The 16403-nt window shown below is 42.9% G+C and overlaps 3 protein-coding genes across 11 annotated transcripts in view; all 3 read left to right on the top strand.

The window, feature by feature from the left end:
- Window positions 1–56: 56 nt before the first annotated feature.
- On the top strand, window positions 57–3054 carry rpl31 (ribosomal protein L31). Its single transcript, XM_020653920.3, has 5 exons — window positions 57–112; window positions 548–651; window positions 1525–1650; window positions 2776–2888; window positions 2980–3054. Exons 2-5 carry the CDS (start codon window positions 548–550, stop codon window positions 3009–3011), a joined length of 375 nt encoding a protein of 124 aa, XP_020509576.1. The 5' UTR covers window positions 57–112; the 3' UTR covers window positions 3012–3054.
- Window positions 3055–3954: 900 nt separating this feature from the next.
- On the top strand, window positions 3955–7952 carry chst10 (carbohydrate sulfotransferase 10). The gene is made up of 6 exons (XM_020653919.3): window positions 3955–4092; window positions 4406–4549; window positions 4630–4736; window positions 4829–5054; window positions 5221–5326; window positions 5646–7952. The coding sequence occupies exons 2-6, from the start codon at window positions 4444–4446 to the stop codon at window positions 6196–6198; spliced, it is 1098 nt and encodes a 365-aa protein (XP_020509575.2). The 5' UTR covers window positions 3955–4092; window positions 4406–4443; the 3' UTR covers window positions 6199–7952.
- Window positions 7953–11111: 3159 nt separating this feature from the next.
- Window positions 11112–16403, top strand: part of LOC110002323 (mitogen-activated protein kinase kinase kinase kinase 4) — a 39209-nt gene continuing 33917 nt past the window's right edge. For 5 of the 9 annotated variants that reach the window (XM_065951718.1, XM_065951715.1, XM_065951714.1 and 2 more), the window contains exons 1-2: window positions 11112–11390; window positions 11739–11804. In XM_065951718.1, coding sequence (XP_065807790.1) covers window positions 11334–11390; window positions 11739–11804 — 123 coding nt within the window. In that variant the 5' untranslated portion in view covers window positions 11112–11333. The remainder of the gene's footprint in view (window positions 11391–11738; window positions 11805–16403) is intronic. The other 4 variants (XM_065951720.1, XM_065951717.1, XM_065951719.1 and 1 more) reach the window with 1 other exon arrangement.

The raw sequence follows: 16403 nt of genomic DNA, 5'->3' as shown, positions 1-16403 counted from the left end.
TAGTCGCACATTTGTTGTCGACGAACATTCTATAAAACGGACCGGCTTCCTTTACCCACAATCCTCTGCTTTGATTCCGTCCTTCCGACTTCCGCCTCAATTACGAGCTGAGGTGAGAATTCTTTTTCGGGAATTACGATCCTACAATCTAACGCAATCCTTCGATTTCAAAGCCCCTATTTGACAATTTTGTCTTCGTAACACATTTATCAGAGTGTGCTGGTGCTTTTTGTGTGCTTTTTGATGTGTTTTAACGTGATTGGAGACATATTTTAAAGCGGCGAGTGGTAGCATTGACGGACCCGGGATGGTCGCTGCGTCGCCCGGCTGCTCAGGGCACGTTTAGTCGTAGCTAGTGAGACTTAAAAACACCATATTTAATTACAAACAGCACCAGGAAATGTTTCTACTGCTAAATCTACCCGCATGTGTCATTTCCAGCAGTCAAAGCTGTAGTTTTTGAGTTAACAACCATGTTAGGAGGCGGGTTTTGTGCATGTGAGAGCTGAACGCGTCTGCAGTAACTTCACCTGTCTTTGTTTTCTAGATGGCCCCGACTAAGAAAGGAGAGAAAAAGAAGGGGCGTTCAGCCATCAACGAGGTTGTGACCAGAGAGTACACCATCAATGTACACAAACGCATCCACGGAGTGTGAGTACTGAGAAGTGTGACTGCGGGAGCGACTTCAGCTCAGTTTCTGGTTGTTGTTGTTTCTTACTTTTGACTGTGGCACATGTTGAAACCTGAAGCTAGAGCTGGAGAACATCAGAGAACACTGATCGAGCTTCTCTCTGTGATTTATTATGAATCAAACTTCAGCTGCGGCTACTAAAAGTAACAAATCAGCAACACATCCACTTCATTAACACTATCATGAGCTGATACCTGCTCACTGGAATACTTCTTTCTTTTTGCTGTATGTAAATGAACACCTGCTTTGAGCATCTTGCCAGTGACCACATCAGCGTCTCCTGTGTCTACATTTGATGATGTCAGACAGGATTTCTAGTTAATTAGTTGTCGGACAACTGGCAGGTTTTCTTTTTTGTTGTTGTTGTTGTTGTTGCATCAAACAGAAAAGTTGCAACTCTTTCCCTTTATCACAACTTACTCGATTAACCTCCCGCTCAGACTGCGACACAGGATGGATGGCCATGCTTTGCCTCTCACTGACTCTTATCACATTAGAGATGAAGTCCGCTTAACATGTGGAGGTGAAGGAATTCTGAAAACAAGTCGTGGCTTCTCGATGGACCTGGAGTCTCCTGTAGATTTTAACTAAACTGTGTGTGTATGCAAAACACCTGAAGGCGATAATAGACTTTTCTTGAAGTGATAGAGAAGCTGTTCTTCTTTCATGACGTAACTTTTGCACGTTACAAATGTAAAAAAAAAACGACGTATCGTTCCGACCTACGCTCAGTAGAGGAAAAATTTGCATTTAGATGTGATTCACTGTTGAAACATTTCAAATCAAATACAAATGGAGGAAAGGTAACAGTGAGTTTTGAATTCTCCCTGCAGGAGCTTCAAGAAGAGGGCTCCCCGTGCCATCAAGGAGATCCGCAAGTTCGCCGTGAAGGAGATGGGAACTCCAGATGTGCGCATCGACACTCGCCTCAACAAGGCCGTGTGGAGCAAGGGCGTCAGGTGAGATTAAAGTCACTGATGGTTTAATGTTGTCAGAATGATTCAGAGCTGACAGTCAGCTGTTGGATTGGTGCACCATGTCAGCTGCTGTCAATAATGTTCTACTACCCGCTTTGATTTCTGTTTTGTGGTTGGTTTATATTGGTATCAAACTATGTTCAGTGTGTCCAGGTATGTTGTCTGATTTTTTTTTTTTATATACCTGGGGGGAAATTGCAAGAAAAAGAGGGAGATCAACAGGTGATCCCTTGAGCAAACACTCCTGACTGATGTGCGACGTCATGCAAACACTGAAGCTTGTTTTGCCATCGCTTCAGTATTTCCCTGCAGCTGCTCTGCTGAGTATAAAATGCTCGTCGTAAATGCACCTCATCGTCAATATATACAACCACACACCTGGGTCCCCTGATGTGACCGCTGAATATTAGGTGAAACAATAACGATGATATTTGAACATCGTTAATGAGCGGCTGAAGGATATTGTCAGCAGACGCACACTAACATAAAAAAAAAAGAACTGCAGAATGAGTCGAGGCAGGAAGCTGCTGTGAGTGGAGGTGTGTGTATGTAGGTTTGTCGTTGGCTCACATAGAAAATTCAAATTGCTTACGTGATAGTTTTATAGAAATTGAATAACTCTGAATGCTGTGCTTAACAAATATGTAGCGCAATTGGCAGGATTGATAAAATATTGTGTTGAGTCACTCTTCTGATTCCATGTGTCCCGGGAAGAAAAGGCCGGAAGATAATGGTGACAAGCTGTGTTTTCAAATCACTGGAAACATTTAATTTCACCTTCACAGAACAGATATCCAGAATTTGAGCTTTTTTAAAACGTAGGTTATAGAGCTTTCGCTGATATGCTTGTCATCCACACTGATGCTGTGGCACACTTTTAGCTCAGAATTGCATATCACAAAGCTTCAAGTTTTACATTTGCGTCAATGCGCCTCAGATTCATTGTGTTAAAAGTCACTTGACGCTCGTGGGACATGTCTTTGATTATGCTCTTACATGTACCTGAAATTGGAGCAGAGTTTCATTTTCTGGTCAGTTCTAATTGCTTCTTTAAATCAAATTTGCATTGAGCAAAGATAGTAACTACGTGATGTTTGTGTCGTGCAGGAACGTGCCGTACAGGGTACGCGTTCGGCTGTCCAGGAAGCGTAATGAGGACGAGGACTCCCCCAACAAACTGTACACCCTGGTCACATACGTTCCTGTCACGACATGCAAAGGTAAATAAAAATACACTGAAGTGACCCACTTTGTCTTCTGAAGCAATAAAGAGTTTGTCACTAATATGTCTTTTTTTTTTCTTCCCAACAGGTCTGCAGACAGTCAATGTTGATGAAAACTAAATTTGTTCCCTCTGCGAGTGGAATAAATAAAAAATAAAAGGACCTCTGTCTTCTGTCTTTATTTCTGTTTGTGCACGTCACTGAAGTGTTCATGTGTCCCTGTTGTTCCTGCATTTCACAATAAAAACAAGTGACCAGCGTTAATTAATATAAATTGAAATGCAAACAAACTGATGAACAATCATAAACTATTATAAAGAAGGTTCAATGAGGGGCACTGGTGGTTCAGTGGTTTAGTCACGTCAGGGTCCTGAGACGCTGACTAGACTCTTCTCCTCTGTCGCCCCCCGGTGGTGGAATGAGTCCCTCTGCACCTTTAAGAAAAAGCTAAAGACCCAGCTCTTTCATGAATACCTACTAACTTAATGATGGTCTCCATATTATTGATGATATTATTGTTTTTGTTTGATAAACGACGACTTACAAGATGGTTCCTATCCTGATTAGAGCTCTCAAGAACTGCCGTCAATGTTGTACTTTGCCTCTGGTCACTTCCTGTCAGCACCTGTGTGTCCAATCGGACTCAAAGCTGATCGTTTGCTCTTACTGACATTGTTCCCTTTTTTCTAGATCCTTGCTTGTGTTGTACTTACTCTCTGATGTACGTCGCTTTGGATAAAAGCGTCTGCTAAGTGAATTGTAGAAGGTTATGTAGATCACTTGGAAGCTACTGTGGACAAAATAAAGCATCTTCTATACTGTGAAGAGAAAAATAAGGAGCAGCAAAGACAATAGAAGTATTTTGTCGACTAAAGACACACGTGGACACTGATTTTCTGTTTGCTTACAAATAAAAACTACAAATAAAGTGTTAACTATGTGATTGACACATTAGACCCTTGATTAGACATCCTGACCCACACTCCATACCAGCAGGTGGCGGTAATGCAACAACTCGTCGTTCGTCAACCTGGTGGCCCAGCAGCAGTTCCCGCTGCCCGCCGCTAGGGGGAGCTGCTCGGTCGAGTTGACCGCTGCCGGATGTTGTGAAGAACAGGGACGCTGCACCGACGCGATGTCACCGTCCAACATTCACTCCACGGCTTGTGCTGCTTTCAAGTAGCTGTCACTCCAAAAGCAGGTAAGATAATGGACTGTAATGTGACCGTGTGGGCGTTGACATATTTTATTAACCTAACTGAATTAGACTTTTATTTAAAGTGTCTGGGCGGGACAGGTGTGGCTAAGTGGCTAACTAGCTGGCTAACTAGCCTGACTCAGTTCACAGTTTCTACTTGTAGTTCAGGTGTTTCACGTCCTTAACATAACTAACAAGAAGACTTCTATTACAACGTCCATTTAGGAGCTAATAAAGGTTACACCTCCCGATATTTTGGGTGGTACAGGTGGGTTTTAATGTGCTTAAACAGTGTTTAATGTGTGTGTTCATCCAGGTGGGAACACCGCTCTCTGGTTCCATGGCCGTCGGCTGATGGGCGGAGCGATGCGGCACCACTGGCTGCTCCTCGGGGCTTGCGGCTGGGTGCTGCTCATCCTCATGTTTGTCAGCAAGTTCATCAGCTTCAGGGCCATCGATGGTGAGCTGAGTACACACACACACACCCCCAGTGGGATTTTCATAAATGTCGTCATTAAAACTCTGCACATGTGTTTTCAGACTATGGAGAGAGGGTTGGTGGTCAGAGTTGGACGGTGCCAGGAACCAAGCTGGTTAAACCCAACCCTGCGTCTATCATAGAAAAGAAGCCAAAGCCGTCTGATCAGGTGATTATCACAGATGAGCCCTTCACTTCCCCTCCATGTGTGAAAGTGTGTGCACCACTGTCAGTGACGTTAACGCTGCGTGTTTGTCTCAGCCGTCAGCGGGACCCACAGCGGCGGACTGGCAGTCGGTCGCAGAGAGACGAGTCGAGTCGCTGTCAGCCGTGTGCAGGAACAGCAGCCTCAGGAATTTGACTCACGTCTCCATCGGCAAGTTCGTCCTGGACCGCATCTTTGTGTGCGACAAGCAGAAGATCTTGTTCTGCCAGACGCCCAAAGTGGGCAACACGCAATGGAAGAAGGTCCTCATTGTGCTCAATGGTAAAACATGGACGTCGAATGAATTACAGTGCACATGTTTACAATCTAGTTAGCTCTACTCACATGGGCACAACACCATTGAATAGAAATCGCGCCTTTGTAAAACTCTCTGCTGTATGTTCTCCCTGATACAAGGTTTAATTAACTGTTTTTTTGACATTGGTAGGAGGGTTCCCCTCGGTGGAGGAGATCCCAGAAAACCTCGTTCATGACCATGAGAAGAATGGCCTGCCCCGCCTCTCATCTCTGAAGCCGCAGGAAATCACTCACAGGTTAGTTAGAGGAGAGTTGTTAAACCTACTTACCGTGTATAAGACGCCGTCTGTTTTTGGAGGTCTCTCGGTTATAAAAAGTTTTTTGTACTGGTATATTTGTAATCTCTTGCATCCATTGAACAGTTGTTTTGATAATCACAGCCTCGTTTTGTCCGGGTAGATTCTAAAATTGAGCTAGTGGTGTCCGCTGATGTGGTTGAGAATTCCTGATCGAACAGGAACTTTGGTCCAAGGTTGAGAAAGCTATGTGAATGACTGCGATACAAAAGGATGATTCCTTTCCAAACGTGTTAAAACTCTGGTGTTCCCCCAACAGATTAAGCACCTACTTTAAGTTTCTCATCGTGAGGGATCCGTTTGAGCGCCTCATTTCTGCCTTCAAGGACAAGTTTGTGAAGAACCCTCGCTTTGAGCCTTGGTACAAGCACGACATCGCTCCAGCCATCATCCGTAAGTACAGAAAGAGCCACCGTGACAGTGACCAAGCCGCCTCCGGCCTTCACTTTGAGGACTTTGTGCGTTACTTGGGCGACGTGGAAGGCCGCCAGCGCATGGACCGACAGTTTGGCGAGCACATTATTCACTGGGTGACTTACGCAGACTTGTGTGCGCCTTGTGAAATCCACTACAGCGTGGTGGGTCACCATGAGACGCTGGAGGAGGACGCCCCGTACATCCTCAGAGCGGCTGGCATCGACCAGCTTGTGTCCTACCCGGCCATCCCTCCAGGCATCACCCGCTACAACAGGACCAAGGTGGAGCAGTACTTCTCAGGCATCAGCAAGCGGGACATCAGACGTCTTTACGCACGCTACCAGGGTGACTTCCACCTCTTCGGTTACCCCAGTCCAGACTTTTTACTGAACTAAAACGATTAACACTGAATAAAATACATGTTTTCACATAATCGCAAAGAGGTGTATCGTAGCGGACTGTGTGCCTCAGCACGGGCAGATTGAGAGGCAGGGATGCACGTGATTGCACACTGTTATGTCTTTGTTCTTATTTTAGCAACTGTCGTTAAAAGTACTGACGAGGTGTTGCCCTTTTGGCCTCAAATTGCTGTTCCTATATTTAAAAAGTGTTTTTTAATGGAGAGAGAAGCCGTCACTGATACGCAGATTTAGTTCTGCTAAAGGTCGCAGAATGTTTGATTTTGTTTTGGAAAGGATTTCCCATCTTTTATTTAACGCTAATGACTGAATAATCCTCGTATTTCAAAGACATGTACTCGGTAATACCAGGGATACAGGCCCGTCGCCCTGTAATGTAGCTGTTTAACTGCACTGTTATGATTCTGTCCATGGACTTCAGGTTTTTGACATGTTGAGTCTTAATTGTTCTTGCTATCAAAGATGAAGGCGAAGGCGTCCCTGTATCCGATGTTACAGGATCTGGACAAGCCGGGTGATTGACAAGAAAATAACACTATTTGATGTTATGTTGCTCTTTTAAATAGATTTGATTTTGTATCTAAAATCAGTTTTCATTCTGAACATTAACTGTTAACTTTTGCTCCATGAAATGAATATTGAGGGGACTTTGAGTATTTTTGACCTTGGGCATCATTTCTACAGATTTTGGGGTTTTTTAAAGACGAAAGGTTAAAAAGGTTTTGGAACAGCTGGAGTAAATTACTTAAATCTGAAGCCATGCTGTAAAGGCGGAAACATAATCTGGGCCAAATCGAAGTGTGTCCACCGTGAGAGCCTAAAGAAAGGATCCCTATAGAGACATATTGTTTTTGTCTTCAGCTAAAATACTTATTCTGACCAGGAATCATTGTAAAGGCCCTGACACACCAAGGAGATCGTTGACCATTGGTCCTTGTTGGATCATAAATAAGAACTTTTAGGGGATATTTTCCCTTTCAAATGACGCCTGTAGACCCAAATATGTGTACAAAACATGGCCCGGGTTTTAAATACTTGAAGTCTTCTCTGAATGCCATGCAATAGCATCAAAATGGTTTTAAAAGAAATGACTATCACACTGAAATGACGATCGGGGTCGTGCCCTGATCTGCACTGTAGCCGTTGTTCTGCCTTTACGAAAGCTGAAAAGGTCAATAATGTGTTTGACTCTGCAGTGTTTCCCCTGGGTTTACAGCGTTGGGGAGGGGGACAAGCCGACACGGCGACTTGAAGGAATCTTGGTTGCGTTACTTTTAATGACAGCTGTCCTTTTCTATCGGAAAGGTATCCTTAAATGACTTCTTTCCCTGATTTCTGACTCTAACTGTTATCCTATCTCTACAATAAAGGCACAAAAAGCCCCCAAAAAAATCTTTAAAAAATATATATATATATAAAATGTTAGGGGAAACACTGCTCTGTATTTACTCAGCTGTTATCTGGATGGAGACTGGCACTGGATTTTAAAGGATCGTTTTTCTATCAGGACCGTCGTGTGTAAATGTTCTTAACATGACTTGCAACTCAACATTTGTATCACATGTTGCTATTTATATAATATTATTAACCTGCTGCTTAACGGTGGCACAAAGGGGGTCTGAAGTATCGATGGAACTGCGTCCCTACTGCCACCTAGTTACCTTCTGGACAGGTGGCTCTAATATGAGAGGACTACACTAGTTAGTAATAAAGTGACATGGAAAATGAAAGTATTTGTGCTCTTACTTTGCTTGAAACACTTAATTAAATCTTCATTTCTCTGCAAGTAGAAACACTTTAAATGTCCAACTGCAATGACATTAAACAGCCACAAGGGGGCAGTAAACACTTCATAATGTGACAGCTTCTTCCAAGACACCACAAACCCATCTGAACCCTTGAATAACTGCCCTCACTGACGTGTGTTGTGTTGACATTTGAACTGTTAAATAATGGCAAAACAGCTACAAACATCCACACAAAACAAACACACACACACACACACACACACACACACACAAACAAACACACACGTGGTCGTGCAGGATTTACGTTTGGTGTCATTTCTACAAGCTTACCTCAGCAGGTGGATTGAAGTTGATTTAAAAGGCTTAAGCAGTTTTTTTTAAGTGTCTCAGGTATTAGTTTAAGTGCTTTAAGTTGAGGCTTTGTGTGTGTGAGTGTGTGTGCGTGTTTCCTCGCTGGGAGATCTCTCATCCTGTCTGACTGGTTCGCCCGGCCCTGCTGTTTGAATATTGAGTTTGTTTAACCAAAAGATTAGCTTTTGTCTGTTTTGAGCGTTCCATTGAGGGGTTGTGATAAATAACTGAACCGCTGCAGCTGAACATTTGTCCTCTCTGTATAAACACATTACTGCCTACCACCTATTTTTGGTTTTGTGAGTTAAAAACGAGGGACCCTAAAACGATGCGGAGTGCCAGTTTATTTCAAAAACTCTCATATTTATGTAAGAACTCCAGAATATCGATTACTCTTAAGGATATTCTACACTTCACACAGTACTACATCATACCTGACAACAGTATTTCTTACATCCTGACCTTGTTTAATTTACAAAATATGCTGACCTATTCTTCTCTATGACAGGCTCAGTTTGTCACGGAAGGTCGAGGGTTCGATCCCCACCTGCAAGTGCTCCCGCTGCTTCGTCGGTGGCGTATAAATGTGTACTGAACTGAATGCGACTGGGATTAGTTACTTCTGGTGGTCTCACTATGGAAACCTTTGCCATCAGTCTGTGAATGTGTAGGTGTGACCTGCAACGCTTTACAAGTTCAAGTCCATTTAAAATAAATGTTTATAAAGCTGGATTGGATTGGACCAAAATGCACGTATATCTATAATAAAAAAAGATGTTTCCATTAGTGTAATTTCTCTTATATTTCAGACTTGCATCGATGTGTTCACTGTGGTTTTAAGATTTATTAATCAGTGCACTATACATTGATTTGCTGTGATGGCAAGTTGAGTCTGCAGTTCATTCAGACTGTATATCAAATATTTATAATGGCTCCAACTGATTTAATTTAATATTAAGGGAAACATTGCACTCCCGCAGCAAAGCATGAGGAGGAAATCTTTACAGGATGACTCCACATGATACTGAGGAACAAAACAGTCAAATATGTATGAGTAAACGTACAAATGTGCCTTAACATATAAGGATATGGACAGTTAAACCTCCATTCTGAATATGAAGCACAACGGAAGTTAACTAATTTTATTGTTTCCTCCCTAAAATCTGCTTAGGGAAACATGGCACTATCACAGCCAGCATCACTCCTGAGATTGCTCACCTGCCACACCCATGATTACCAATATTGACTGTGGAGTCGACCATGCGCATGTCCAGAAGGATGCTGCTGTGTGGTGTGGTCCTCCTCTGTCTGCCTCTATTTATCTCACCTGGCTTTTTGCTCGTATTAATATATTGATATGCATGTGTGTTTATTCATTAGTTAGTGTATATTGCATTAAAGATCATCTCGGTATTCACGCTTTATGTGTTAAGGCCCAGCCCTTTTCTTTCTGAGTGATGCCGACCGGCTTCCTGTGTTTGTGCGGCTCTCAGGCAAAGCTGCGTCAAGTTAGAGAGAGTTAGGCAGCCTCAAGCGGAAGTAGGGTAGTTTCCCTTTCAACGTAAAAGATGTAATGATTGAAAATGGTTAAGGAGGATCTTAAGAGCTCCACTTTATGATTCAGTTTCTGACGGAAAAGTAAGCTGTTATGACTTGAGTTTAAGAGTTTCACTGCAGCATCACTGTACAATGTTGCTCCATGTCCAGTCCAGAAAATGAATGTTCACACATCATTTATATAGTATAGTAGTTCAAATGTGCCTTTCTACGGTGGCCCTAAAGGTGAACTGTAAAAAGATTTCAACTGCAAAAAATTAAAGTTCAGCAACAGATTTTTCACAAACTAATATAATAGTCCTACCCTTTCCGGTGTCTGAGATATTTATCCTGAAGGTTAAAATATTTTTTTATTTGCATAAGGTCAGTGTCATTTTGAGGTTAATGAAATGCTTTTTGATGTTTCACAAAATATCGTTACATTTTAAATGTATTTTGCAGTCATGTTATATTTGTGCAGTTGATCTTCATGGCAACCCTAACATTCAGGATCCATTAATTATAATCCATGAAATAATGTGTAAAACACTCATGGAAATTAGCCATTCTAAATACTGTTTTTGCATAATAATTTATTTATAGAGAATGATTTGACTAATCATTCTTAACTTAACTTACTTACATTTGATTTGAAATAATAATAATAATAATCTAAACTATTTAAATGGCTTTACCTATTTTTGAAACTTTTGGTATGCTTTTAAATGAGTCTAATGCAGGGGTTGGGCAGCTGGCGGCCCCCATCAACCCTCAACATGGCCCTCAGGTCATTATCAATCAATCAATCAACCAATTTTTATTTGTATAGCGTCAACTCATAACAAGTGTTATCTCGAGACACTTTACAAAAGACCTTACTCATTGTTATGTTACAAAAAGCAGGTAAAAGATCTTACTTATTGCTATGTTACAAAGATTTACAAGATTATCAAGTAATCGGAAACATGAAGAAAACAAATCTGCCATGAAATCATGAAAAACAGAAACATGTCCATAATAATATTTGATCACTTGCATATGTTGAGACATAATCGACTGTAATCGCTTTTGTATCCTACAATTTGGCCCCTCTGGCAGTGAGAATTAAATGAATGCGGCCCCTTGCTGTAACCAAAGTTGCCCCTCCCTGGCCTAATGGGTGTGAATGTTGTTGTTTTTTTGCCGAGGCTTTTATTTTGAAACTCTGTAGCGGAAGTCGTGCTTATTGCCTCCAGCTTGTCACAGTGGCATGAGCCGTGAGAGCGGACAGTTAGCCCCGCTGTTGCCACCTCAACATGGAGTAACGAGAGCCGAGCGTTACCTGCCTCACAAGCGGATCCCCACGGAGAGGAAGACGCGACGGCCTCTTGCTTGGCTTTTTTTTGTTTTTCTCTACCGGCCAAAGTCCCCGCAAATGCTCCAGCTGCGGTTGTTTTTCAATCCACGCGAAGGAAAGCTCGGCTTTTTATTTGAAAGATGGCGAACGACTCTCCTGCTAAAAGTCTCGTAGACATCGACTTGGCTTCATTGCGGGTGAGTGCCGCCGAACCGAGCCTGCGTGTGTGTGTGTTTTTCACATGTTACGCTGTATTTTCCCCGACAATTCTCGATGAAACACACACTTTTCAGCGTGGCTAACATTACCACATGAACCTCGGTGTTCACTGTGTCTTCTCGCAGCAGCTGAAGTGTTGAAAATGACCGCTGAGCTGTAGCGAGGTGTTGCCACTGTCTGGTTTTCCTTTGTTCGAGATGCATTTGGCATGTAGGGAAGACCAGGGCGCAACAGCTGGCTCACACTGGACACTGTCTTTTCCTATGAAATAAACACATTCAAATGCTCTTATTTAACACCGAGTCGTCTTTTTTCTTCTTCTTCAGGATCCGGCTGGGATATTCGAATTGGTGGAGGTAGTTGGAAATGGCACCTATGGACAAGTATACAAGGTTGGTTGGAGGCGCAGTGCATGGCCTGTCCTGTTTTCACAGTCAATACTCAGGATAGCTCATGTTTTTTTGTTTTTTTTACCCCCCCTTCCTCCTAATCAAGTCTAAAAACAAAGAAATGCACATGAAAATAGTCTTGTCTTTACTATCATGCCTCATCCTTTATGTTTTAGACGAGGCAGACAGTAAAGGTGGAATGTGAAGCTTGTTTTTTTGTTTGGCAGGAGTCTGGTGTTATTGTTAATTATTCAGCTGAGAGGTGAATCAGACAGTCTGCTGTCTGATGCATCTCCTATCTTACATCAACCTACATGAGGAAGCCAGGATGGAGAAAGACCGATCCCGCAGTGCAGGGCCCCCCCGTTCTTTCGCTCTTGTTTTCTCAACAAAACCACAATTTTCTGTCCTGCATAAATCAGGACTTTACACTTCAGGGCCGATTGGGAATCCCACTCCTTTGGCCATCTGGTCTTGGCGTCACATTTCTCTGAGGAAAAATGAACAGTGGCTGCTGTTGAAAGACATCGCCAAGGAGGGAGAGGAAGCAAGAAGTCTAATGTAGAAGTCGAAGAAGATGCGGTTGATGGAGGGACTGGAGAGAGCCTAGTGTTGTAATGGGCCTCCTTGTGATAATGCTGCAGCTAGCTAGTCAGTACAGGCTCAGATTTGTTCCCTTCTCAATGACGTTAAACCACACACACAGATATGCTAAGAGGACAGTAGGATAGGATAGTGATAGAGATATTCTTGTATCTTTTTTCCTCATGTAAAGTGAAAAGGAATCTGATAAACCTGATAGCTATCATCGTTGGTTGGTCTGGTTACATCCTGTGTAATCCAACAATATATAGAGAATGCATGCCTCGTTTTGAACATGATGAATAATTAAATCTAGGCATAAAAAAACATTTCTTTAAGGGATATGTTCTTTGATGCGGATCTCTTTCCTGTTTCTGCCAAAGATAATCTGATTAAAAAGGCTAATTTGTAATAAAAACCTGCTGTTTTTAAGCTGTAGTACTTGTTTGAGGTGCTCCGTCTGTTCATATCGGAGCGGAGGTGACCTGCAGTGAATTCGGCATGTGTTTGAAAAAAAACCCAAAAAACTCTGCACAATAAAAACTGAACGAATACTCGCCCTCAAATCAAGTGGAGTGCATCGATTTGAGACGAGCTAATAGTAGCCGCTGACGTCGATCTGCTTTGTTCAGTCAGCGTTGCTCTGATTGTGTTGTTGTTTTCTTACGATAAACTACCTGAAATCAGTACTTTGCTGCTCTGCAAAAAAAAAAGAAAAAAAGTGCAATTGGTGGCCAGGATAAATCCAACATGGCAACTATTGTAAAGCACAAAGCTACTGTTTTAGAGCAGAGGAGAATATTTGATGTCCAGTAAAAGAAGCGGGTTGTTTTGATAAGTGCGAGAGGAGTGCATAAAGTGGCGACTGATACACAATTTCAGATTTTTGAGGGTGTCAGAGGCATGCCTGATACTTCTATTAGTACAGCACAGCTGTGGTAAAATGACAGTTTTTGTCAATGGAGTCTGGTGCATCTGTAGAGGTTGATGTAATGGCTGTTTCTGGTTAAAGGTTGAATAAATCACTGGAGCTGCTAATGTAAAATGGTTGCATTCAGAGTTGCCCTGACTTAAATACACAAATTCTAGTTGTTAATGCTGCAGGTCGGTCTATTTTGATGCACGTTTGATGAGATGGTCCCACCAGGCGTCTAGTTTTTTTTTTCACTGACTGACTGCTAATAGGCTAACAGGAGCCGGGCTAAGCAAAAAAAACATCAATTTGCCCGTGTGCTGAGCAGCGGGCTAAGCTGAGTATTTAATTCTGAGCCCACAGTGCTCCAGTGACCTGCATTCAATCCCCCGGTGTGATGAACTTCAGGACACCCCCCCCCCCCCCCTCGCCTCCCCTCCATCCTACAGAGCCACATCCCATCTGTGTGCACCTGAAACCAGCCCCTGTGCAGCGTAGATAGAAGGATCCAGTGCTTGCCATTAAAGAAGTGTGACGCTCGCATGCTATCGTCCAACCAGATGGTTATGAGCCGGGCGTATGGGACGGAGAATTACTGCTTCTCCCTCTCTCTCTTTTTTTTTTTTTTTTTTTGTCTCGTTTAATCTCTCGCTCTATTCACTGCCCAATGCTAATTCTATTTGCAAGTGCTGCTGTGTGGGAATGGAGCTCATACTCAAGAAGTGCTGTCAGATTAGCATGCAGTTGACACAAAGACACGGTTGTAACAGCCTGCATATGATAAGCCGAACTGCCCAAGCAAAGTGGTAGATTTTTTTTTTTTTTTACTGCAAACCAACGCTACAGCTTGCTGCAGCAGCCTCTATTCGATCAGTGCATTGACTGTCATGTTAACCAGTTGAATGAGCATGTGGCCTGTGAGCATGTGCAGTGTCAGGAGGAGGAGGAGGAGGGGGGCCTGGAGGGGAGGGGGGGGGGGGGGGGGTCAGCTGTAGAAGAGCAGCTGTCCAGTTTCAGACAGAACCTGCCCACCACTCGCACAAAGCTGAGTTTGTCCCCTCACTCTTTGGGTCTCTCCAGTCCGTCAGTCAGTTCAAATCCACAGAAAGGAGGAGTTTGTCTGCAGGGTTTCAAACGCCAACTGACTGAATAATCACAACAGGCCCCCCAACTGAAACGGGGTGGAGTTTCTTCTCCCTCTGAGGCCTTTTTTTTTTCTTCTTTTTTTCTGCTTTGTCGAGCACTTGGTCACAGATTGCTGGGCCCTTTCTCAGATCACACAATGTGAGCTGGCTTTCTTCACTTTTTGATTTGTCGTGACTTCTGATTTCTTGGGAGGCATTTTTCCCCCCTCAGTGGTTTTTGTTGTTTTTTTTTTAAGGTGGATTCGTGTCAGCGTCTTCTAAATACATTTGAAGGTCGTAAACTCGAGTGAATAAGGTTGTCGTTTGACATTCGTCGTGTATTAACATGAAAACTATTGCGATTGCAGAAAAGGCCTCCTGTTGCGTTTTTACAATCCGATGAGGCACATTATTCAGTCAAGGCTAAATGCATGTGTCAAAACAGCCTCCTGTTTCCAGTCATACACATCATATTCTAGAGATAACAAGATTTAATTTGTATAAACACAAACTAGTAATCTCTTACTTGGCCCATGGATTGGAATATTTCAATCAACTCTTGGCTATGAACTGGATTATAAGATATCACTGTTGGCCTACAATCAGATCCCACTGAAACCCATTCACGTGTCTCTGCTGTGTTGTACAACTCGCAGCCGAACTCAGAAATTTAAAGCCGCTTTCTAAAACCCAAAATGCCATGTCAACTTCTTGTGTGTGTGTGTGTGTGCTGTACTGCCGGCTCTCGAGCTGCACCCTCTGCCAAAAGGGCAGCCGCCGCCTCTGGAGAGGGGCCAGATTACAGTCGAACTCCTGCAAACACAGCGCAGCAGATTTTTGAACGACAGCCATGATGAAAATGACATCATAGCCCAAAAAGCTTATTTACTAAATCACTGAGTTTGCATTGGCCTGCTTGCTGATAAGACTGAACCCTGGATCTTTGTACTGATTTAAAAAAAAAAAAAACATACTCAGCATAATTCATTCATAATATTATGAGAAATTTGTAGTTGTCGGCTTTCAAAAGATTTTTCCAAAAATAGATGCATAGGTGAGGAATGCATCCATCAAAAAATTCAGACTAACTCATGCAGGCTGTCTATATTGCACAAAATCATTCGCAATGTCAGACATTTTCATGGAAAACCAGACAAAAAAAAAAAATCTAGTTCAAGGGGAAGTACCGTCCTTAACTAGCTAATTAACCAGCTAAGTATTTTAGCCTTGGGATTAGACTGTATCGTTTAGATAATTTGGTATTTTCCAACTCCGTGTTCCTCTTCCGCTCCAGCTTTTAGTCGAGATTGGGTCTCTTCTCCCTCCATTAAAAATATCTTAAGACGGCTACACTGCTAGATTCAAGACCTCAAAATGATAGTCCACAAACCAGTGGGTACGGTCACACATCCACTTCTTATACACAGTCTAAGGATGCATTACATTATCTGTGCTTGCCACACACAGCTGAGCGCCCCTTCATTAGTAATTTAAAAAGAATGCTTTTATGTCCACGCTCTCTGAAAGCGTTGCTCTTTGAGTGCACAAAGAAATTCTCTCTTGAGTTTCTCTCCCTCCTTCTCTTATCAGTTGGCACTGAACCAGCCAGCTCAGTGGACTATTTCAGGTGCCTGGCTCTGGATATAGGAGGATAATGAGTAATGATAACATAGAAGAAGACATAATTCCTTAAATTGTGTGTGGCATGCTGGGAAGATTCCCTGCTGCTCTGCAGAAAGGCCTTATATAGTCAGGCCTGAGGCACCAGAGCTCCTGCTGACCTGCCTCCCTGCCATGCATCCTTTGGGAGTGCCTCGACCTCGGCTGTGCCCACCAGTATTTTCTTACCGTCATGTGCGTGCAATCCGTGCCGAATTGACTGGGGGTTTATTTGGTGCAGAGCCAGAGCTCAATGACAAACACCAGCAAAGTCACGGGGCTGAAAACTCACCATTGCATAAGCAGCAAATGGAAGGATGATTT

This window comes from Labrus bergylta, chromosome 24 (genome assembly GCF_963930695.1).
Source record: "Labrus bergylta chromosome 24, fLabBer1.1, whole genome shotgun sequence".
In the NCBI taxonomy this organism is placed as follows: Eukaryota; Metazoa; Chordata; class Actinopteri; order Labriformes; family Labridae; genus Labrus; species Labrus bergylta.
The sequence above is the reverse complement of the archived record's forward strand: the minus strand, read 5'-3'. Positions and strand labels throughout refer to the sequence as shown.